Source organism: Bos indicus x Bos taurus, chromosome 13 (assembly GCF_003369695.1).
Source record: "Bos indicus x Bos taurus breed Angus x Brahman F1 hybrid chromosome 13, Bos_hybrid_MaternalHap_v2.0, whole genome shotgun sequence".
Classification (NCBI taxonomy): domain Eukaryota; kingdom Metazoa; phylum Chordata; class Mammalia; order Artiodactyla; family Bovidae; genus Bos; species Bos indicus x Bos taurus.
In genome coordinates this window covers 76,627,275-76,651,323 of record NC_040088.1, presented here as the reverse complement: position 1 = coordinate 76,651,323, position 24,049 = coordinate 76,627,275, and the positions used below count along the sequence as shown (strand labels likewise).

At 44.3% G+C, this 24,049-nt stretch overlaps 1 protein-coding gene across 1 annotated transcript in view; it reads right to left on the bottom strand.

Moving 5' to 3' along the window:
• Positions 1–218: 218 nt before the first annotated feature.
• Positions 219–24,049, bottom strand: part of TASP1 (taspase 1) — a 317,056-nt gene continuing 293,225 nt past the window's right edge. The window contains exon 14 of the mRNA XM_027560288.1: positions 219–1,271. Coding sequence (XP_027416089.1) covers positions 1,248–1,271 — 24 coding nt within the window. The 3' untranslated portion in view covers positions 219–1,247. The remainder of the gene's footprint in view (positions 1,272–24,049) is intronic.

Below are 24,049 nucleotides of genomic sequence, written 5' to 3'. Positions count from 1 at the left end.
CCCACATGCTGAACACACCTCTTCTGCTCACGTGCAACTTCAGACTTCACTTACACAGGTTAAAAGATAAAATTATTAAGATTGCCCAAGATAGCCATGGCAGAGGACTCAACAAAGTGTGGGACCCTTGGGAGCACAGGTCCATGCAGCTGCCTGAGTCACAAGCTCACGAAGCTGGCCTGGCCTGTATGTTGTCGAAATCAGCAACAGTGTGAGTCTCCATTTTGTACTTGTTTTATTGCTCTCCCCACACTTGACCTCCTGGGAAATCTGCAGAATCCAGTGTGACATTTTGAGATCATTAAGCATTTGACAGGGGAGGAGAAAGAAATTTAAAGCAAATGTGTCAGGAGTCACACCTAATCAAAGATCAATCTAAAGGCAAGATAAAAGCACTTTGGAAAATACAACATGAGTCCATAGCAAGATAGGGTTTGATCCCAAACATTTTGGGAACAGGTCGGTTATGTCAAGGAACACATAGACGCTCTCTAAAACATCCTGAAACAAAAATATTCACATTTTTTTCCACCTGTCACAATCCCTTTACCCTGTCTCCTTTCAAAAAGACAGAGCTGATGTTCCATATGTAAGCTATAATGTTCAAACTTAAACAGCTTAGTGATATAACTGGATTGTAGTCCATGTGAAAAACAGTACCTCATTGTTCTATCAACAAGAAATAAATCTTATGACAAATTAAAGGTAATATCCCTTTTATGCATTATAAAAATATGCTTTTGTTTCATTTTTATTTTTGAAATCTTTTAAGAATGCATCACACATTTACCTTCTTAAAAAGAGTGTTCAGATTCCTATTTGACCTTTCCTAGAGGACTAAGGATTATTATGTCAAACATCAGTTATCATACTTTCGATTGGATTCAACAAACATTTACTCAGGAGCATTTATAGGCAAGGCACTGTGCCAAGACATTTAATGGCTGTCTTAGTCAATCTGGGATGCTCTAACAAATGCACCACAGGCTAGGTGACTTATAAATGACAGAAATTTATTTCTCACAGTTCTGGAGTCTTGAAGTATGAGGATACCAGCAAGTTTTGATGAGGCTTTTGGTGAGAGCCTTCTTCCTGGTTTGCAGTCAGCCAACTTCTCCTTGTATCTTCACATGGCAGAAAGAGGACTAGCTGGCTCTGGCCTTTTCTTATAAGGGCACTAACTTCACGGATGAGGGCTCCACCCTCATGACATAACCACTTTCCAAAGGCCCAACTTCTGAATATCATCACATTGGGATTAGAGTTTCAACCTGTGGGATTTGTGGGAATACTGTCAGTTCATTGCAATGGCCCCTCTATTTGGTTTTTACGATTCAACTAGAGAGATAAGGCAGACGTGTAAATTCAAAATTCCTCTCAAAACACAGCAAGTGCTATTGCATAAATCTAAACAAGTACCATGAGGACACAGAAAGAGAGGGAGAGAATGTTATGGGAACCCAAATTGGTCCTAAAGGATGATTTGTGATGGCAAGAAAGGGTGTGCCATGTAAGAACTTCATGAGTCAGAAATGGAAATTCCTGGGTGTGAAACATTGCAGAGTAGTTTGTTGGAAGTAAAAAGTGAAAGTGTGAAAGTGTTAGTCCCTCAGTCATGTCTGACTCTTTGTGACTTCATGGACTGTAGCCCACCAGGCTCCTCTGTCCATGGAATTCTTTAGGCAAGAATACTGGCTGCTGCTGCTGCTAAGTTGCTTCAGTCGTGTCCAACTCTGTGCGACCCCATAGACGGCAGCCCACCAGGCTCCCGCCACCACCACCCCCCCCACCCCCGCCCCTGTCCCTGGGATTCTCCAGGCAAGAACACTGGAGTGGGTTGCCATTTCCTTCTCCAATGCATGAAAGTGAAAAGTGAAGGTGAAGTGGGTTGCTATTTCTCCTCCAGGAGATCTTCCCTACCAAGGAATAGAACCTGGGTCTCTCACATTGCAGGCAGATTCTTTACCATCTGAGTCACCAGGGAAGCCCATTTTGTTGGAACCTCAGGTCATATGTTTGGCGATATATGAAACAGTGAGGGAATATTAAATATTGTATCTACAGATAATGGGGAGCTGAAGATGCTTTTATAATAAGAAGGTAGCACCAGTGTTACACTTCAGTGCAGCTATGCTTTTTGAAACTTGTTTGTACTTGTAGGAACTGCTGTACTATTATGTGTTATTTTAACTTGTTATTATAAGTTTTCTGGCACTTTTTGGTATGCCAGCTATTCTTGATATTTTCAGTATATATGACTACATTCAAATCTAACTTTCTACTAAAATTCTGTTTCTGGTCTACTAAAAGCTAGGAAACTAAATAGCCAAGATTATTAGAATTGTCTTTAAATAAACACACACAGGCCATGAGAAATTTACTGAAATTTAATATCTCTCTAGATTTTTATTTCACTTAGTAAATAGCAAGGATTCACCTTTTAATGTATAACTTTGATTCCAACAAAGAGTAAGACTTCTAAAGGAAACTTTTAATTAAAAATAGTGGAATTGGCCACAGCTATCTTTTCTTTCTACCCAAATCTTATTGAAATGATAGCCAAGGAATTTAAAAAATAAATTAATCAACAAGGTCAAAGAGGAGGAGAGACGATTTGTTATAAATGCTTTCAACAAATTTTTGGAAGGTGAGAAATGGATGGAGAAACAGTAATTACCTTGGCAGAAGGAAGAAAGGAGAAAGCCAATTGCTTGCAGACAAGTGGGAACAGAGCTGCTTCACCCTGAAGGAACTCTGAGTGGCTTGGGGTTTATAAAGCAATGAAAATTCCAAAAGGGAGGCGAGAGTAAAGCCCAGTGTGGAAAGGGGCATCTGTTGGAAGTCTGCCGATAGCATGTTTGAGCCCATAATGTCTCCTCTCCCTCCGTGTGCATCTATGCGACTACCCTTTCTTTGCTTCAGGGCAGAGAGTTGGAGATTGTCTTCAGAGGACTCGGACTTGGCAAGCAAGCCCTGGGAAATGCAGAGGTGAAGTAAGAGCAAAATAAAGGTCCATGTGTCATACTGCAGTGCCCCAACCCCCTTTCCCCACCTGGCTTCCAGAACTCCTTTCACCCGTGCAGGCATACGCGCGCACACACACACACACACACACACACCGGCAGGAGATCCAGGTTACCCTCTAAAGGGTCCAGAGAAAAGACCTATGGATGATGACATTTGGGAGCGCTTCAGTGAACCAGCGATTCACCCTATGGTAGAGCTTCCCCATGCAGTCTTAGCACCCCCAATCATCATGCCTCACTTCTGAATACAGACTGAGTGGTTTTCTTCTTCCTGACACCAACTACGTGGTATCTTTTCCAACACCATTTCTCTAACTCTCCGAAACCAACTAGGTGTCCAATGATTCAAGTCAGTTTTATCATCCACCTAGAGTTAAAGTCTGATCCCCACAAGTTAAAGGGTTCATTTCTACAAGTCTACTCCACGTTAGAGGCCAGTCATAAGTCTCAGGCCTCCCATATTTCTGACCGACCAGCTTTTATATAAATTGAGTGTTCTCATAAACCCCTCCTTGGGTTTGACAACTTGCTGGAATGATTCACAAAACTCAAGAAAGCACTTTACTTACTATTACTGGTTTACTACAGAGGGTACAAGTCAACACGGCCAGATGGCACAGATGCCCAGGGTAAGGCATGGGGAGAAGTTCACAGGACTCCCATGCCTTCTTCGGGCGCACCACCCTCCCTTGGCACCTTCAAGTGCTTACCTACCCAGAAGCTCTCTGAATCCTGTGGTTTAGGATTTTCATGGAATTTTCATTACATAGATGTGATTAAATAATTGAGCACTGGTGATTCAACTTGATTCTCAGCTCTTCGCCCTTCCCCAGAGGTCAGTTGTTGTTGCTGTTCAGTCAGTAAGTCACGTCTAACTCTTTGCAACCCCATGAACTGCAGCACTCCAGGCTACCCTGTCCATCACCATCTCCCAAAGTTTGCTCAACTCACGTCCACTGAGTCAGTGATGCCATCCAACCATCTCATTCTCTGTTGCCCCTTTCTCTCCTGCCCTCAGTCTTTCCCAGCATCAGAGTCTTTCCCAATGAGTCAGTTCTTCACATTAGGTGGCCAAAGTATTGGAGTTTCAGAGGGTAAAGCTAAGAGTCCCAACCCTATAATCATCACTTGATCTTCTTGGGGATGGAACAGCTGCCATTTTGAAGCTATCTGGGCTAGTCTATCTGAAATGGAACAGAATTCATGTCGGAATAAATTAAAATTTTTTAAATATTATTAACATTCTCATATAAAAATTGTCATGGTTGGTGGGCAAAAATTGAGCCAAGATGCTACAAAATCTACAGACTCTTGGTCAGATTGCCCAGAGGACCGTAAGTATTGATTCACACAGGCAGTTTGAAAATAAGTTTCAGAGAAACAAAAGTTGTTTCAGGAGTGTAACAGAATTCCAGTGCATGTAAAAGGTGGGAAAGCTGATGCCCTTGGCATAGAGCCACCTTGATTCTTACAGTTGATGCAACAGCAGATGCCAGCTGTGGTTTATATATCAGCTGGCTGTGGATTCATTTCTCAAAAAGCAGGATTGACTTCAGTTTATTCTCCCATGAATCAGTCAGTTCAATACCATTTAGCTCTCTGTGGACCAATAATCTGATAAATAACTGAGTTCTTTGAGGATCTATATTTATTTACTTGTACTAGTTAGTTAGTTCAGTCTCTCAGTCGTGTCCGATTCTTTGCGACCCCATGAATCACAGCACGCCAGGCCTCCCTGTCCATCACCAACTCCCGGAGTTTACTCAAACTCATGTCCATCGAGTCGGTGATGCCATCCAGCCATCTCATCCTCTGTCATCCCCTTCTCCTCCTGCCCCCAATCCCTCCCAGCATCAGAGTCTTTTCCAATGAGTCAACTCTTTGCATGAGGTGGCCAAAGTATTGGAGTTTCAGCTTTAGCATCAGTCCTTCCAATGAACACCTAGGACTGATCTCTTTTGGAATGGACTGGTTGTACTAACTGCCGCCAATTAAGCAGGCTTTACCATGAAAAAAAATTCCCAAATAGAAAAGAAATGAAAGATTTCATGCCCAAAGAGCAGGTTTATATATATAAAAGCAGAGCTCTTGAAAATGAAAAATACGGTGGTGGACATTTTTTTTTTAATTTCATAGAAAGTTGGCAAAGGTGAGTAAAGTTCCCAGAGAGAAGAGGCAGAGATCAAGGAAATATAAACTAAGAAAAGAAAGCAAAATACTGGATTAGCACACTATCCACCATTATGAGTTACAAAAAGAGCAACAAAACAAAAAAAAAAAAAAAAGAGGGAGAGAGAGAGAGAGGAGAGGAAAGTATCAAAGAAACAATACAAAAGCAAGTTCCCAAGATAGAAAGACATTGGTTTTCGTTGAAAGAGTTCTCTGAGGACTCTAGGCTGTTAAAGGATGAAAATTTTACAGCAAAGAACACAAGTGAGAAATGTATGAACGGCGGGGTGAATAAGAAGGTCCTAAAAGTTTCCAGAAATTAAAAATAGATCATATAGTCATTAGGTAGGAAGACTCCAGATGGACGTTGAGTTATGCTATGGCTTTTGCAATCTTGCGAAAGACTGAGTTTCACGTATGTGCTGCCCTTGAACTCAGAAGAGCGCCTCACCCTGGGGCTTGATGCTGTGGTCACCATTTTTTTAATATTAACTTTATCCTTGAACCTGTGTTTTCTGAATGAAGTCTGACAGGACAGGGGTGCATGCAGAGAGTTGTCTCCTGGCCGGTCCTCACCTCCCTGGCCTGGGCTCCTGGTTACCTGTTCCCTGACCCCCACCCGGAGAAGACTACACTCACTCACCCACCCAACCAGTACCCCATGCCTGAGGGTGTGTGACATTAAAACAGCAAAGAAAAACACCCATGTGAGGATGAAAGAGAAAGGTCACAAAAGAAAGAAAAAAGCTTTTTTCCTGCTTTTTGAGGGGAAAAAAAAAAAAAGCTTCACATTATCATTTTCACTGGGCCCCATGAAATATGTGGCCAGTCCTGGTTTCAATTTAGAGACTGCTGGAGAAGCAAGAATTTTTTCGTACCTCAAAAGCTCAACTGTGAATATCACCAGAGATAAAAAGAGCAGGTCCTCCTAACGCTGGTGGATTTTATAACGATGTCAGGATGGTTCCAATGTGGATGCCCATCCTATGTGGAAATTTCTGGTTCTAATGCGTCTTTTCTGAGCCATGCGCTGGCTGTGGAATTAGAGTGCTGACGCCAGACCCTGGATTCACATTTGGACAATATCTGACCCCCAAGAAAAGATGGTTTCAGACAGAACTAGATCCTCCCATGGGAATCCATGAGTGAATGCGGGGGCTTAGTGGAGTTTTCACCATTGGAACGGAGGCATTTGCATTGGGACAGTTTCTTGGGGTCTTCAAAATTCCAGTTGGAAATTCAAGTTACAGCAAAAATCATCTCAAGGAGGATGAGACTCTGGAAATGACTTCCAAGAATGAACATGACTTCCTTCTCTGGGGAGTTTGAGGAGGAAAAGCACTCTCTTGGTGCCAGAGCCAAAGGGCAGAAGGCGTGAAACACTCAGACTGACCCTGTACCCCCTACCCCCACCCCTCCGCTCCCCACCTCCTGGGTCTCCGGTTTGCATTTTCTCAGACACCAGGGGCATCGCCGGCTGTGAGAATAGCCAAGTCTCGACCTTGCTTCTGAAGTCGGTCCTGCTACTTGCTTCACCACGAGCCACTTTCTGGCAGAGCTGAATTCCCCATCTCCCCCTCAGCGGCCACCCCCGGAGCCTCAGGCCTCACCTGATTTGGTGACCTGACGACTGCCCTCAACACAGGGATTTGCATCGTAAATTGCCACTAAGAGGCCCCTGATACACGTCTTCCTCACAAATTTCTGCTGTCGTGCTCCTCAGGCAGAAGCTGGTGTATCCACTCGTGGCAGGCTGGTGGCGCATCAGACAGGTTCTATTAACTTGGTTGCCAGGTGGTAACCATATTACTTCACGCTTCCCGGGAGATTTTGTGCAACACGATTACCTTTGACAGGTCTTGAATGGGACAGCAATTTTCAGCAAATGTTTTCAGTAACCAGAGGCCAGAAGGAAAGGAAATGGGAACGCTTTGGTTCAACTCTGAGTGTGGCTCTGACAGCTCTTCAGCACCTCTGTAGTGTTAGAAACTGGAATTCTGTGGAAATTCGGGCACGTGGGCCTTGATGGAAGGTTGCTGAGCAGGGCCAATGGTTCCCACTGTATTTAAGAGAGAATGTGTCCTCACACGGGGTAAAAATTCCTTGTCTTGGGGAAGTTCTTCAGAGCTGCAGGATACAGTAGAGTTTTCTTTCATCGGGGTTTCATGCTAAAAATATCTTATCCTTCTTCACACTAATCGCACACTGAAGATGTTGATGTGCACTTCTTGGACTCGCTTGAGTTTATAGCACCCTCAGCATTCCTGAAGATGTAGGTCAATTCACACTCCACGTATTTAGTTTTTAGTTTCAGGAAAAAGAGACTAAAAGTCATCACAAGTGGGTTATTCAAGATCTGGTCTTACAGGGGCCCTGGTGACTGAGTAGTAAAGAAGCCACCTGCCAATTCAGGAGACACAGCTTCAATCCCTGGTCCAGGAGGATCCCACACACTGCCGAGCCACTGAGCCCATGCACCACAACGACTGAGCCCGTGCTCTAGAGCCCAGGAACTGTGGCTACTGAGCCCACGCACCCTGGAGCCCATGGTGCACAAGAGCACCGCCCTGCAACAAAGGGTAGCCCTGGCTCACCACAGCTAGAGAAAAGCCCACATAGCAACGAAGACCCAGCATGGCCAAAAATAAATAAAGGCAAAAGGTTAATTTTTTTTTTAGTCTGGTCTTACAGAGTAAGAATATGAAAGCCAGTCGCTTCTCCACACGCCCCCACCCCCACCAGTATCACCAACACACACACACACAAGACACATGTCACTTTCCAAGATAATACAAAACAAAATACCCACAGTCGCTAGTCACACATCATGGGAAAAGAAAAGAACCATCTGGTTCCCGAAGAATCAGGTAGTAAAAGGCTTGATTACACACAATTGATAATTCTGGGGTTGAACATAAGGTCAGGTGGCCTTGACCACATCCCCAGAATGGACTCTGATTCACATCCCGCTGGCCTGGTGCAGAGCACAACTTCCCTTGGGCACACCCAAGAGAAGAGCCTACACTTTGCTCCCATTTCGTGAGCAGAGTTTTACAGACAAGTTTCCTTTTGATCTCCAGTCACTAGACACATGATATCATCAGCTCTAAATGAAGCCACATTTTCCCTCTCTCCTAGTGCTGGTCTCGTGGGCAGGGGAAACGCCGGCTAATCTGTAACATGCTGCAGATTGCAACATCTCTTGGTGTCACCGTCCGTCACCTTCTTATTTGGCTTACTGGCCATTTTGTCAATAACAGTTACTTGGGGAATCGATTTTGATTATAAACTTTTCCTGCATACCTCATCCCAACCAGAGTTTGACTTTTGGCCATTACTGCTTTTGAACTTGTTTCCATGTGTCTCCAAACTTTCTTTTCTTGTCCATGACCTTTGGGCAGAGAACAACAGTCCCAAAAGAGATCTGCAGAGAACATCATAGAGAATAACTCATTTAGACCTGCTCCTTGTCTCCCCAAAATCACAAGAGGTGGTGTGTCAACCTTTTATAATGAATGTGAATCTTCTGCTTGGTTTGAAAGATAAGAAAAGGAAACACAACAGTCAGCATGTGTGTAATCAAGCCACATCACGCTCAAGGACAAAGCAGTAGGTTGAAGTCTTTTCTGTGACTACTTCAATAATAATAGCCTAAATCAGTTTCAGCAACAGCCCTTCCAATGCATATTCAGGGTTGATTTCCAGGATTGACTGGTTTGATCCCCTTGCAATCCAAGAGACTCTCAGAGCCTTCTCCAGCATCACAGTTCGAAAGCATCAATTCTTCAGCACCCAGCCTTCTTATGGTCCAACTCTCACATCCATACATGACTACTGGAAAAACCATAGCCTTGACTATATGGACCTTTGTCAACCAAGTGGTGTCTTTGCTTTTTAATATGCTGTCTAGGTTTGTCATAACTTTCCTTCCAATGAGCAAGCTTCTTAATTTCGTGGCTGTAGTCACCATTTGCAGTGATTTGGGAGCCCAAGAAAATAAATGCCACTTCCACTTTTTCCCCATCTATTTGCCATGAAGTAATGGGACCATTGGTTAGTTAGGCTAATATTTTCTCACTTGGTCATAGGTCACAGTTCTAACCAATGAGACCCAAATAGAAAAAAGAAATCTCCTAAGGGAATTTCTGGGAAAACTCTGGATTCTCCTCTTCCTCCTTTGATTAGAGTTGTAGCATATATCTCAGGACTCTGAGACACCACAACAATGAAATTCAATGTGTTAAGGATGACAACGTGGGCACCTGAGCATCATTGAGCAACTGAACCAATGCCAGCAACCTCCTACCTTTAAACTCCTTATCAAGTGGGAAAATAACTGCCCACTTATATAAGCTGCTGCTAATCGCATTTTCTGCTACATGCACTATTCCTAAGTGATACACCTAATCACCTAGAAAAAGCTTCATTTTATCAACATATACTGTTCTAAGGGTTTTTGTTTTGAAAGAGATAAACTACCTGCCTTCTTGTTTAACCCCAAACTTTTCAAATTTGCCATTTAAATTAACTTTAGTAATAACTGTATTTTTGTAATAACAATAATAATAATAACTGATGTTCTATGGCACTTAGGTTTCATTATCTCATTAGTCTTATCTCCATTTTTCTTTGGTGGTGGGTTTTTTTTGTTTTTTTTTCTAGCTGTGCCTCTTGGCTTGTGGGACCTTAGTTCTCTGACCAGGGACTGATCCCAGGCCCACAGCACTGAATCCTAACCATTGGACTGCCAGGGAATTCCTCTTTTATCTTCATTTTAAAGTAAGAAAACTGTGACTATAGTTAACAATACTATACTGTATAGTTGAAAGTTCCTAAGAGAGTAGCTCTTAAAATTTCTCATCACAAGAAAAAAACTTTTGAGCAATGTGAGGTGATGTATATTAACTAAACTTATTGTGGTGATTATTTTGCAAATACATAAATCATGTTATTCACCTTGAACCTATACAGTGTTTTATGTCCATTATATCTCAACAAATCTGGAAAAAAGAAAAGAAAGAAAACTGAAGTGCAGAAGAGACTGAAGCTGTCCAGGAAGTAGTTGGGACTTAAGTTCAAGTACTGTGGTTGTAAATACTTCCCTCTTTCAGTCATATGATGTGCTAAGTCTTCTCCAGTGAAGTCCAGCAAAGACTCAAACCTACTGTTTGGAGACTGAGTCAACAGGAGCTTTCCCAAGGTCAATTCTAAAAGCCAGCTGTGATGTCAACCACATCAAGAGCAAGGTTTATTTCCTAAGCAGTTCACCCAGACAGAGCCTCGTGGCCCCAAGGCCCGTCATTGTATGAGGTAGGACTTGGTTCCAGCAGTGGAGTGCCTGTTGGTGTCACATTAAAATTCATACAGTGAAATCCTAGTCCCAATATAATATTTGAAACTTGGGGGCCTTCGGGGGTAATTAGGGTGGAGCCCTGGTGGATGGAACTAGTTATAAGAAGCAGCTAGGGCGCTAGTGAGCTTTCTTTTCTGCCATGTGAGGATACAAATGAGAAAGAGAGCTGTCACCAAGAACTCAAGCACGCTGATACTCCGACCTCAGACTTTCAACCTCCTGAGCTGTGAGAAATAAATGCTTCCTGTTTAAGTCATCCAATTTAAGGGATATTGTTATAGCAGCCTGCACTGACTAAAACTTTTCCCAAAATGTCAGAGAAGAAGTACGCTAACTTTTCCTAGTCCTCTAGACAGTGGTCCCCAATCTTTTGACACCAAGGATGGATTTCATGGAAGACAATTTTCCCACAGACAGGGGTCAGGGGGGATGGTTTGGGGATGATTCAAGTACATCACATTTACTGTGGGCTTTATTTCTATTATTATTGTATCAGCTTCACTTCAGATCATCAGGTGTTAGATCCTGGAAGTTGGGGAACCTTGCTCTAGAAATAGGATACTTTCATCCTTCCTTTTTTTTTTTTTTTTTAAGAATTAACATTATCCCCTCATGCCAGTAGCAATGCCATGCTAGGCACTATTTTATTTTATTTTTTTAATTCTTTTTAACCCTCCTCCCTCCTCCCTCCCCATACCATCCCTCTGGGTCGTCCCAGTGCACCAGCCCCAAGCATCCAGTATCGTGCATTGAACCTGGACTGGCATCTCGTTTCATACATGACATTTCACATGTTTCAATGCCATTCTCCCAAATCTTCCCACCCTCTCCCTCTCCCACAGAGTCCATAAGCCTGTTCTATACATCAGTGTCTCTTTTGCTGTCTCGTATACAGGGTTATCGTTACCATCTTTCTAAATTCCATATATATGCGTTAGTATACTGTATTGGTGTTTTTCCTTCTGGCTTACTTCACTCTGTATAATAGGCTCCAGTTTCATCCACCTCATTAGAACTGATTCAAATGTATTCTTTTTAATGGCTGAGTAATACTCCATTGTGTATATGTACCACAGCTTTTTTATCCATTCATCTGCTGATGGACATCTAGGTTGCTTCCATGTCCTGGCTATTATAAACAGTGCTGCGATGAACATTGGGGTACACGTGTCTCTTTCCCTTCTGGTTTCCTCAGTGTGTATGCCCAGCAGTGGGATTGCTGGATCATAAGGCAGTTCTATTTCCAGTTTTTTAAGGAATCTCCACACTGTTCTCCATAGTGGCTGTACTAGTTTGCATTCCCACCAACAGTGTAAGAGGGTTCCCTTTTCTCCACACCCTCTCCAGCATTTATTATTTGTAGACTTTTGGATCGCAGCCATCATCCTTCCTTTTCTAATACCTTTCATTTATTTAGGTAACCTCAAATAATCTCAAATTTGGTTTTTAAGTACATGAACCAATCTTTTATAGCATAATAATAAAGAAGCTAGCCTCTGTATTCAGAGAAGGCAATGGCACCCCACTCCAGTACTCTTGCCTGGAAAATCCCACGGACGGAGGAGCCTGGAAGGCTGCAGTCCATGGGGTCGCTGAGGGTCGGACACAACTGAGCGACTTCACTTTCACTTTTGACTTTAATGCATTGGGGAAGGAAATGGCAACCCACTCCAGTGTTCTTGCCTGGAGAATCCCAGGGATGGGGGAGCCTGGTGGGCTGCCGTCTATGGGGTTGCACAGAGTCAGACACGACTGAAGTGACTTAGCAGCAGCAGCAGCAGCCTCTGTATTTACACAGAGCCAAATTCCATTGTGGCCCCACTACCTACTAGGTATGACTTTGAGCAAGTTATTAGTAACTTCCTGGGAATTCAGTCCTCTTGTCTACAACACAGGGATAATATATTCACAATATTTCAAGGGAGTTTTGAGGATTAAATGAGATACTGTGAACCTAAGAATGTGAAGCTCATACATATAATGTTTTATGCATATTTCTGATGATTCCTGCTATCTCTTCCAATTCTATAACTCAGTAACAGGAAAAAAGAAATTGAAGTGAGTACAAATGTAAATGCGTATCTTTCAACTTTTACTTTCTATCAATAACACCTCTCCCCTTATAACCTGGTTTTTCTGGTGCCAGATTCACTGATGGTTGATGTGGATTTAGTGCATGTCTGCTTTGTGGCCATCAAGGTGGCATAACCCTCTACCAGCAAAAAGACTACAACTCACTGATGGTTCAGATGATGGTTAGTGTCTTTTAGCAATAAAGTGTTTTTTGATGTATGTACTTTTTTTTTAGACATAATGCCATTACATACTTGAGAGACTACAGTAGAGCGTAGACCTGCTACATGCACTGAGAAACCAAAAACTTCTGATTTATTGCATGACTCAATTTATTGTGATTTCCCCTGACTGTGGTGGTCTGACACTAAACCTGCAGCATCACTGTGGTGTGCCTGTCTATACCGGGAGGTTTGGGTTACTGCTGAGGGGTCAGCAGTGAAACTAAGGAAATGTGTAATCATCAGAGATGCCAACCTCTGACTACTGCTATTGGCATGTGCTAGAAATTTGAGTTCTGAGAAAGACAGTGGCAGCGGCCTGAAGAAGGGAAATCATAATACCATTGTTTGCGCCAAACATCACGAGACAGATATACTTTATAAATATTATTCCTTATCGCATCTCTATTAGGTCAGTTCCATTAGCCTATTTTGTAAGTGAGGAAATAGGAGTTCTGAGAAGTTAAATCGCACACCTAAGATCATGGTTCTAGAGGAGAGGGGAGTCAGGCTTTGAACTGAGGTCTATCCAACTCTAGCACCAGGAAGCTAAACCACTAAGCCAACTGTCCAACTATGACTCCAGTACCAGAGAGGCCACTGCACAGGTTGGAAGATCTGAGTCTTCTGAGCTTTCAATCTTCTCTTTCTATATGACCTGAAGCAACTTATCTGCTCTGTTTGAACTTTGTAAAGTCAAGGTTGATGATAAATCAAAGGAGATGACGTGCATATGAACGGGTTCAGCAACCAGCCACAACCAACTCTTCTTCTGAAGTCCCTTTCTCTCACCTCCTCCTCCCCACAGTGATGAACTTTAGTTGGCAGATCAGTTGCTCTTGCTACCTTTACAAACAACTCCAAAACTTAGTGGCTTAAAACAAACACTTGTTGTTTGTTATTTTATTATTTTTCAGACTTCTATGACTGGCTGGATGTCTCCTTACATAGACTCTCTCATGTGTCTGGGATCCAATGGGAGGGTCAGCTAGGGGCCAATGATTCTAGAAGGGCCACAGTTATATGCTGGGGATTTAATGGCAGTGGGCCAGGCAAGGAGGTGATGCACCGAGTGTCTCAGTCTCTAGCAGGCTGGCTGGGGCTTGTTCAAATGGTGGTCACAGAGAACTAGAGAAGGTGTGCAAAGCCCAGGTTCACAGCTAGCATGTGCTCACCTCCACATTCTATTAGCTGAAGCAGGTCACAGGCCAGCCCAGATGCAGTGGGGGCGGAAACAGATTCAGCCCTTGGATGAGCGGAGTGCAGACTCACGTGCACAGTCAGGAAGGGCACGTGGCATCGGAACCACCAGGGACTGCTGTCAGCCAGTTCTGCAGAGCCACTCATGTGCTCAGCATTCTCGAGTTTTCTCTGCCCCAAGAACCAGACGGTTTGTTTTTCCAGTAGGGCACAGATTGCAGGTCTGGTTGGGTTGTTTGTTTTTGTGATTGTTTTGACTTTTAGCTATTTCCAGGATGTTTCTTTCAGAGAGGAAAAGGGCTTAGTTCTATCCCCATGATCTGTGACAGCCAAGGAAACCATAAACAAGATGAAAAGACAACCCTCAGAATGGGAGAAAGTAATTGCAAATGAAGCAGCTGACAAAGGATTAATCTCCAAAATATGGAAGTAGCTTATGCAGCTCAATATCAGAAAAACAAACAATGCAATCAAACAATGGGCCGGAGACTTAAACAGACATTTCTTGAAAGAAGACATACAGATGGCTGATGAACAGATGAAAATATGTTCAACATCACTTATTATTAGAGAAATGAAAATCAAAACTACAATGAGGTATCACCACACACTGATCAGAATGGCCATCATCAGAAAAGCTGCAAATAATAAATGCTGGAAAGGATGTGGCAAAAAGGGAACCCTCTCCCACTGCTGGTTGGAATGTAAATTAATACGGCCATTATGGAGAAGAGTATGGAGATTTCTTTAAAAAAAAAAAAAACTAGCACTACCATACGACCCAGCAATCCCACTACTAGTCATATACGCTGAGAAAACCATGGTTGAAAAAGACACAGGTATCCCAATATTCACTGCAGCACCATTTACGATAGCCAAGACATAGAAGCAACCTAAATGTCCATCAACAGATGAATGGATAAAGAAGTTGTGGTACATATATACAATGCAATATTACTAAGCCTTAAAAGGAACACATTTGAATTAGTTCTGCTGAGGTAGATGAACCTAGAACCTGTTATACAGAGTGAAGTTAAGTCAGAAAGAGAAAAACAAATATCATATATGAATGCATATGTATGGAATCTAGAAAAATGGTGAACCTATTTTCAGGGCAGGAATAGAGACTCAGATGTAGAGAACAGACTTATGTACACAAAGAGGGCAGGAGAGGGTGGGACGGATTGAGAGAGCAGCACTGGGATATGTACATTACCATATGTAAAGCTAGTGAGAACTTGTTGTATAATACAGGGAGCTCTATGACAACACAGAAGTGTGGGGTGGGGTGGGAGGTGGGAAGGACATTCAAGAGGGAGAGGACACTTGAATACCTATGGCTGGTTCATGCTGATGCATGGCAGAAACCAAAACAACACTGTAAAATAATTATCCTCCAATTAAAAATATATATATATTTTTTAAAGATGAGCTGTGACAGAGTGTTGCTTTGTGGTCAGAGGTCCCGGAACCTGGGGCAGAACCAGCAGAGACTGAGACAGGCTCTTGGGGCACCAGAGCCTGCCCTTTCCAAATAAGAAAGATGTTGGTGTTTTCCTCTGAGGCACGTGGAGCTGCCCCACAGCCAGGGTTTTCCACATCAAAATCTTGACCAGAGCTCCCTGGCCTTGCCGGGCACCAGGGAGAGCTCACCTCACCAGCTGGTTGGAAGCACTCCCAGCCTGATGGATTTGTGGAACTCCGGCTGGCCCTCAGTGATAATATTTGGCTCACGCTTCCTCTGCTTTAAAGTTTGGATATTGCACAAGACGTACAAAAGGTGGCAGAGAGCCTTGGAATGTCCCTTTGATGAAATCACCCTGGGGCCTTTTGCAGGAGGATGAGAGGGTCACATGCTCCCTACAGGGTCCTCCTGATGGAGTGTGCATACCAGGCGTGGGCGCTCACTCAGCTTGGGTCACTTCCCTCCATCTGGGGCCTGGACAAGGAGAAGCTCGAGGCTGTGGCTGCAGAAAGGCAGGAAGGAATGTCTCAAGAAGAGGGAAAGTTGAGCTCATGCACTTTGCTGGCAGAACCTCTGAGAACAGGGCCTTCTTGGGAGAAACTGTTGCAACACGGCTGAGAGGCTGCGAGGTCAGGGAGGGTCCTGGGTCACGGGGGGTTGTGGGGGGTGGTGTTGTCCAAATGTCCATTCCTGGCCTCTGTTCCCTCAGGCAGAGTCTTGCATGGCGGCACCCCTGCGAGGGTGGGCAAATGAGAAACTTCACCATCACTCCACCCTACTCACACGTAGATATTAAATGAGATCCAGCAGGAGGCCAGGACCACATCTGCCTGGAGGCTGCCTGGGGAAGCCAGAGCCTCCCCCAACACCACCCATGGCCACCTCACCCAGCACTCTCTGGAGGGCAGAGCTCAGCAGCACCTGCAGGAGGCCCAGCCTGGCTCTTGGGAAATGGCCCTGCTGGTCTGCATTCCCCGGGTTCTTGTTTCCTGGCTCTGGAGACAATGCCAAGTTCAGTTCTCACCCACAGGAAAGTTTCCAAATCGGAAAACCAAGGAGGTGCCACAAATCATACCCAGATCAGGGTACAAACAAAAGAAGCCCATCCGCTTTCTTTCCGTGCGTTTCTCCCAGATGGCTCCAGGACCCTGGCCTGAGGGCAGCAGATCTAGGCCAGGCAAGTGTGGCTCCTGCCTACTTCATGAGAAGGTCCTCCTGACCCAAGGATGGCCTAGCTCCTTCCTCAGATGTGCAACCCCCCGGCACCACCATCTGGCTTTCTTGCTCCCCTCTAGGCCTCAGTGAAATGCAACCCCCCTCCTCCCACTCATACCCTGGCCCTTCACCTGGGACTCCATTTGCTGAGCATGTGCCCAGGTCTTCCAGCAGATGGCTGCAGCCAGCCGGGAGGAAGAAAGGCTCTACGGACCCCAACAAATAGGGTCCATTCCTGCAGAATCCAGAAACTGGGAGGATTTCTAAGTGGGCAGCCCCGTCTCCAAGATCCACCCCAAGAGCCAGGCTAACCTCACCCATGAGCTTTGCACACTCCCATATCATCAGCCACTTAGGAATGGCCTTCCTCTTGAGGATGTCCTGCTCCACCATTTTTCCACTGCTCCACCAAGACCGAGTCCATCTTTCTTTGTATTTTGTTTTTTTTATTAAAGACTACACTCTTTTTAGGAAAACAAATATCATATAATATTGCTTGTACGTGGAATCTAAAAAATGGGACAAATGAACTTGTTGCAAAACAGAAATAGAGACACAGAGGAAGAGAACAAGCTTATGAATTCAAAGGGGGCAAGGAGGGTGCGCTGAACTGAGATTGGGGTTGACATATATACACTAATATGTATAAAACAGATTAACTAATGAGAACCCATTGAGTAGGAAACCCTACTCAATGTTCTGTGGTGACCTAAAAGGGAAGGAAATCTAAAACAGAGGGGATATATGTATAACTGATTCACTTTGCTGTACAGCAGAAAATAACACAATACTGTATAGCAACTGTACTCCAATAAAACTTAATTTAAAAAAATAGAATATCCTATTTTGGGGTATCCAGCAGACCTTTTGGTTGTGTGATACTATCAGGACTGTCAACCTGAGAGGGAGAAGCATGACCTATGAAGGCTAGGATGTACCCTTGATCTTGAACTCCAGGCTCTTGGAGGGCAGGTAGTGGGGATGCTCTCCAGTCTACAGTGTCTGGAACCCACACACATATGCCCAGACTGAATCTCCCAAGTTTCCTTCAACACAACCCTTAGACTTTTCAGATTCTAAAAGGGTGCAGCAATTAACATAGAGGCAAAGGGAAGGGAGAGTGTCTGTGTAATAGGAAGGGAAATTGGGAGCAAAGAGATGGGGAGGATGCTCAGATAAATTACAGATTCTGAAGATTTAGCAGAAAGATCTACCGGTACACATCTCTGTGCCTAGGGGAGGCTTTCTGGAATGAAAGCTTTATTCTTTCAACAATCTTGTGGCTACAGTTGGTAACATCCAATTTACCAGGAAGAAAATACCAAGTGTGAAAGAGGACGTTCACTGAGGCCAAGTACTCCAGCATCTCTCATTCTCCTCCTGTCTCCCCAGGGCCTTGTCTTCTCCACACATCCCCGAGTCCTTCTGATTCTGTGTTCACCTGCCTCCAGGCTCGCTCAGCACCCGACATGATTAATGGGCCATGACAGGCCCAGGAAACAGCCCCAGCGCCTCCAAGATTTCTTTGGCTTTCTTTCACAGCAGAGGCCCTGCAGTCAGGATTCTACTGCACTCAGTCCATGCAAGGAGATCAGGCCTCTTACAGGTAAGCATGTCCGGTCAAGCTGCCCGCACCCACTCCCCATCCACAGGGCACCTTCACACATTCCTGGGCTGGAGCCTGGAACCTGCCCTGATTCTACCTTTAAAAACCTGGTGAAATTAACACAACATTGTAAATCAACTAGATTTCAACAAAAAAAAATTTTTTTTTGTTTAAAGAAAGAAAACCTGATGAAGATTTTTGAATCCTTTCCATCTCTTTTTTAAATTATAAAGACAATATAACCACATTACAGAAAACAAAGACACTGCATTTAAAATTTTGCTTTTATTTGTTTTGTCCTTATTTGTTCACAGATAGGTTTATTTTTCTTTTTCACATTCTTTTCCTTTATGGTTTATTGCAGGATATCAAACATAGTTGCCTGTGCTATACAATAGGTCCTTGCTGTTCATCTATTTTATCTGGAGTAATTTCTATCTGCTAATCCCAAACTCCTAATTTATCCCTTCCCCACCCCCTCTCCCCTTTGGTAACCATGAGTTTGTTTTCTACCTCCATGTGTCTGTTTTGTATATAAGATCATTTCTGAGTCTTTTTTTTTTTTTTTTTTAAATAGCAGTAGTCAGAATGTAGAAAATTCTTTTGGCTCACTTTTTCTCCCCTCCATTGCCCTTTGTGATCTGGGAGGCCTCTGGGCCCAGGAGTCCACCCAGGGCAGAGTGGGTCAGGAGCCGCTCATAAGGCAGCGTCCTGGGGCTGACCGCGTCCTCCTCCTCCTTCCCTGTGAGAAGCTGGGGCGCCCTCGGCCTCCACAGGGCGCCAGGAGAAAGCCGAATGGCTTCCCGGAAGTGAACACCCAGCCTATCCGGGGTCAGGGCTCCCGCAGGCTCCCTGGCGGCTCCGTGGCTGTCAGGGGGAGGTCGAGCTCGCGCCTTTTCCCAGTGGGTGATGCAAGGCTGGCCCTGCCCAGAACAGAGCCGTCAGTGTCTCTGGAGGACGGACCTTGGCGCCAGCTTCAGAGTGGGTGGAACACTGAGCTTTTGTTAGTGCGCCAGCCTCATCCGTTCCACTGTTTCCATAAACCCAGCGGGTTTCCCTGACTCTGCCAGAGGTAGACTGGAAGGGAGAGCCCTGGTGTGAGCAGGACCCTGGGCACGGACCCTCACCACTGCCACAGCCTCCTCAGTGCCTAGACAGTCTCTTCACATGAAAACAGCTCCCTCCCAAGCCTGAAAAAAACGAATGAAGAGCGGGACTGTTTGGCCAACACGCTGGCTAAGAGAAACCTTGGAGGCAGCTCAACGGCTACTGCTGTTCCACAGGGGCCACGCGTCCAAACACAAATATTACACTTGGCAGTCTGGTTGTCTCCTGATTCACAACTTAAGATGGCGCTTTGGGGGGGTCATGTAGAAGTTGGGGAAGAGAGAGATGAAGAAAAAAGATACTAAGCCTCCTGGAACAAAGTGAGCTTTTGATTTCTAGACAGTATTGAACTGGTACTAGGGTTTAAAATCCACCCTGGTTAAAGGCTTCTTTTCTAGGAGTTTTTGGAGCAGAAGGAATTGTGTAGGTGCACCCCCTCCCCCAGCTCTTCCTGTTGGAGCTCTCAGGACAGAAACCTGAAAATAAAAATGGCAGTGCCTGGATTCTTGGGAGACTGACATCTAATCCCCACAACTCAAGACTAGAAGCCATGGCAGTCCACTTCATGAAGATTTTTCCTGCACCACTGTGTGGTACAGAGGACGAGATGGTTGCATGGCATCACTGACTCAATGGACATGAGTTTGAGCAAGCTCTGGGAGACGGTGAAGGACAGGGAAGCCTGGCGTACTGCATCCATGGGGTCACAAAAAGACGGTCATGACTGAGTTACTGAACAACATTGTGTCCTGTATTCTTTTATGAGATGGCCAGAGGTACAGCCCCAACAGGAGACAGAGGGGAGGCTCAGTTCAGTCAGTTCAGTGGCTAGTCATGTGTGACTCTTTGCGACCCCATGGACTGCAGCATGTCAGGCTTCCCTGTCCATCACCAACTCTTGGAGCTTACTCAAACTCATGTCCATTGAGTCAGTGATGCCATCCAACTATCTAGTCCTCTGTCATCCACTTTTCCTCCTGCCTTCAATCTTTTCCACCAGTCTTTCCCAATGAGTCGGTTCTTCACATCAGATGACCAAAGTATTGCAGTTTCATCTTCAACATTAGTCCTTCCAATGAATATGCAGGACTGATTTCCTTCAGGATTGACTGGTGTGATCTCCTTGCAGCCCAAGGGACTCTCAAGAGTCTTCTCCAACACCACACTTCAAAAGCATCAATTCTCCAGCGCTCAGCTTTCTTCATAGTCCAACTCTCACATCCGTACATGACTACTGGAAAAACCATAGCTTTGATTAGATGGACCTTTGTTGACAAAGTAATATCTTTGCTTTTTAATATGCTATCTAGGTTGGTGATAACTTTTCTTCCAAGGAGCAAGTGTCTTTTAATTTCATGACTGCGATCACCATCTGCAGTGATTTTGGAGCCCAAGAAAATAAAGTCTGTCACTGTTTCCCTTTTTTCCCCATCTATTTGCCATGAAGTGATGGGACTGGATGCCATGATCTTCATTTTCTGGATGTTGAGCTTTAAGCCAATTTTTCACTCTCTTTTTTTACTTCCATCAAGAGGCTCTTCAGTTCCTCTTCACTTTCTGCCATAAGGGTGGTGTCATCTGCATATCTGCAGTTATTGATATTTCTGCCAGCAATATTGATTCCAGCTTGTGCTTCATCCAGCCCAGCATTTAGCATGATGCAATCTGCATTTAAGTTAAATAAGCAGGGTGAAAATATACAGCCTTGACATACATTTCCCGATTTGGAACCAGTCTGTTGTTCCATGTCCAGTTCTAACTGTTGCTTCCTGACCTGCATACAGATTTCTCAAGAGGCAGGTCAGGTGGTCTTGTATTCCCATCTCTTGAAGAATTTTCCACAGTTTGTTGTGATGCACACAATCAAAGGCTTTGGTAAGTCAGTAAAGCAGAGGTAGATGTTTTTCTGGAACTCTCTTGCTTTTTCGATGATCCAGTGGATATTGGCAATTTGATCTCTGATTCCTCTGCCTTTTCTAAATCCAGCTTGAACATCTGGAAGTTCATGGTTCACGTACTGTTGAAGGCTGGCTTGGGGAATTTTGAGCATTACTTTGCTAGTGTGTGAGATGAGTGCAATTGTGAGGTAGTTTGAAGATTGTTAGGCATTGCCTTTCTTTGGGATTGGAATGAAAACTGACCTTTTCCAGTCCTGTGGCCACTGCTGAGGTTTCCGAATTTTCTGGCATACTGAGAGCATTTTAACACCATCATCTTTTAGGATTTGAAATAGCTCAACTGGAATTCCATCATCTCCACTAGCTTTGTTCATAGTGATGCATCCTAAGGCCCACTTGACTTCACATTCCAGGATGTCTGGCTCTAGGTAAGTGATCACACCATCATGGTTATCTGGGTCATGAAGATCTTTTTTGTATAGTTCTTCCGTGTATTCTTGCCACCTCTTCTTAATATCTTCTGCTTCTCTTAGGTCCACACCAGTTATGTCCTTTATTGTGCCATCTTTGCATGAAGCGTTCCCTTGGTATCGCTCATTTTCTTGAAGAGATCTCTAGTCTTTCCCATTCCATTGTCTTCCTCTATTTCTTTGCATTGATCACTGAGGAAGGCTTTCTTATCTCTCTCCGCTGTTCTTTGGAATTCTGCATTCAAATGGGTATATCTTTCCTTTTCTCCTTTGCCTTTCACTTCTCTTCTTTTCTCAGCTATTTGTAAGGCTACCTGAGACAGTCATTTTGCCATTTTGCATTTCTTTTTCTTGGGGATGGTCTTGATCACTGCTTCCTGTACAATGTCACAAACCTCCATCCATAGTTCTTCAGGAATTCTATCAGATCTAATCCTTTGAATCTATTTGTCACTTCCACTGTATAATTGTAAGGGATTTGATTTAGGTCATACCTGAATGGCCTGGTGGTTTTCCCTACTTTCTTCAATGTAAGTCTGAATTTTGCAATAAGGAGTTCATGATATGAGCCCCAGTCAGCTCCCAGTCTTGTTTTTGCTGATGGTATAGAGCTTGTCCATCTTTGGCTGCAAAGAATATAATCAATCTGATTTCAGTATTGACCATCTGGTGATGTCCATGTGTAGAATCTTCTCATTTGTTGGTGGAAGAAGGTGTTTGCTATGACCGGTGTGTTCTCTTGGCAAAAGTCTGTTAGCCTTTGCCCTGCTTAATTTTGTACTCCAAGGCCAAATTTGCCTGTTACTCCAGGTATCTCTTGACTTCCTACTTTTGCATTCTGCTGCTGCTGCTAAGTGGCTTCAGTCATGCCTGACTCTATGCGACCCTATGGACAGCACTCCACCAGGCTCCATGGATTCTCTAGGCAAGAATACTGGAGTGGGTTGCCATTTCTCTTGTATTCTAGTCCCCTATAATGAAAAGGACATCTTTTTTTTGGTGTTAGTTCTAGAAGGTCTTTAGGTCTTCATAGAGCCATTTAACTTCAGCTTCGTCAGCATTACTGGTTGGGGAGACAGAGGGGAGGCTCAGGAAAAGCCATCGTTTACTATACACATGGGTCCTACAGGGAGGAAGAATGGTGTCTACACAGGCCATGTGGGAAAGATACCAAGGTGATCAGGAGGCAAGAGACCTTCAGAATGAGGGGGATGTTCAGGTCATGGCCTTCATTGGAATTCTATTGGAAAGGCAAAGCAAGGCAGGGTCAACTGTTTAGGACTGGCTCATCTAAATATTTTCAGTGGGCTTTGGACTTCAAAGGTGGTCCTTCATTGCCTGGCACCTGGCCCTGGCCCTGGAATGATTAAGGTACCCTTCTAGGGTGCATGGGCCAGGTATAGCTCTGGATTGGTTAGTTTACATGTCAGGGACACATTCCTGCCTCATTCCTTTGCTACTTCTAATAATTGGTAGCCCAGGGAGGGGCAGTCAAAAATTTTTTCTAAGATGGGAAAACATCATAGTATACAGAAAATTATGAATAGTACACAATGGGCTTCCCAGGTGGCTCAGTAGTAAAGGATCCATCTGCCAGTGGTGCAGGAGACATGGGTTCAATCCCTGGGTCAGGAAGATACCCTGTAGGAAGAAATGGCAACCAACCCCAACCCCATGGACACAGGAGCCTGGCAGGCTACAGTCTATGGGGTCACAAAGAGTTGACACAACTGAGCAATTTAGCATGCACACATGCACATAATACGCAGCAGTCTTCTCCAGTTGAGACCACAGTCAATGAAAATACACCTGACCTCATCAGGGATGCCAAATCCCAAAGACAACAGAGTTCTGTGCATAGCACCATGCCAGCAACGAGGCACATATAGTGTGCTGAGTTAAGTGCACCTGGGGATGGGTAAGGAGAGTCTTCCCAGGGGTGCCAGAGCTGATGGCTGATGGGGGGTGGGCAGCAAAACCCACTTCTGGGGCTCAAGCCTTTGAAACTGGGGGTCCCAGACTTCAGCAGTCATATGAACTTCAGAGAAGCTAGAAAAATATGCAGTCATCTGTTAAGCTGCCCTTTCTTCATTTATGCCCCAGCTATCTTAGCTCCTTAAGAGATACACAATTTGGGGTTCCCTTCCAGGAGGGCATTGCAATACATACCATTTGAACCGATGCTTGTGCTTCTAATCTAATAATTATCGTGCAGCCTTAACCTCTTAGATGCTCAAGTATGTTCA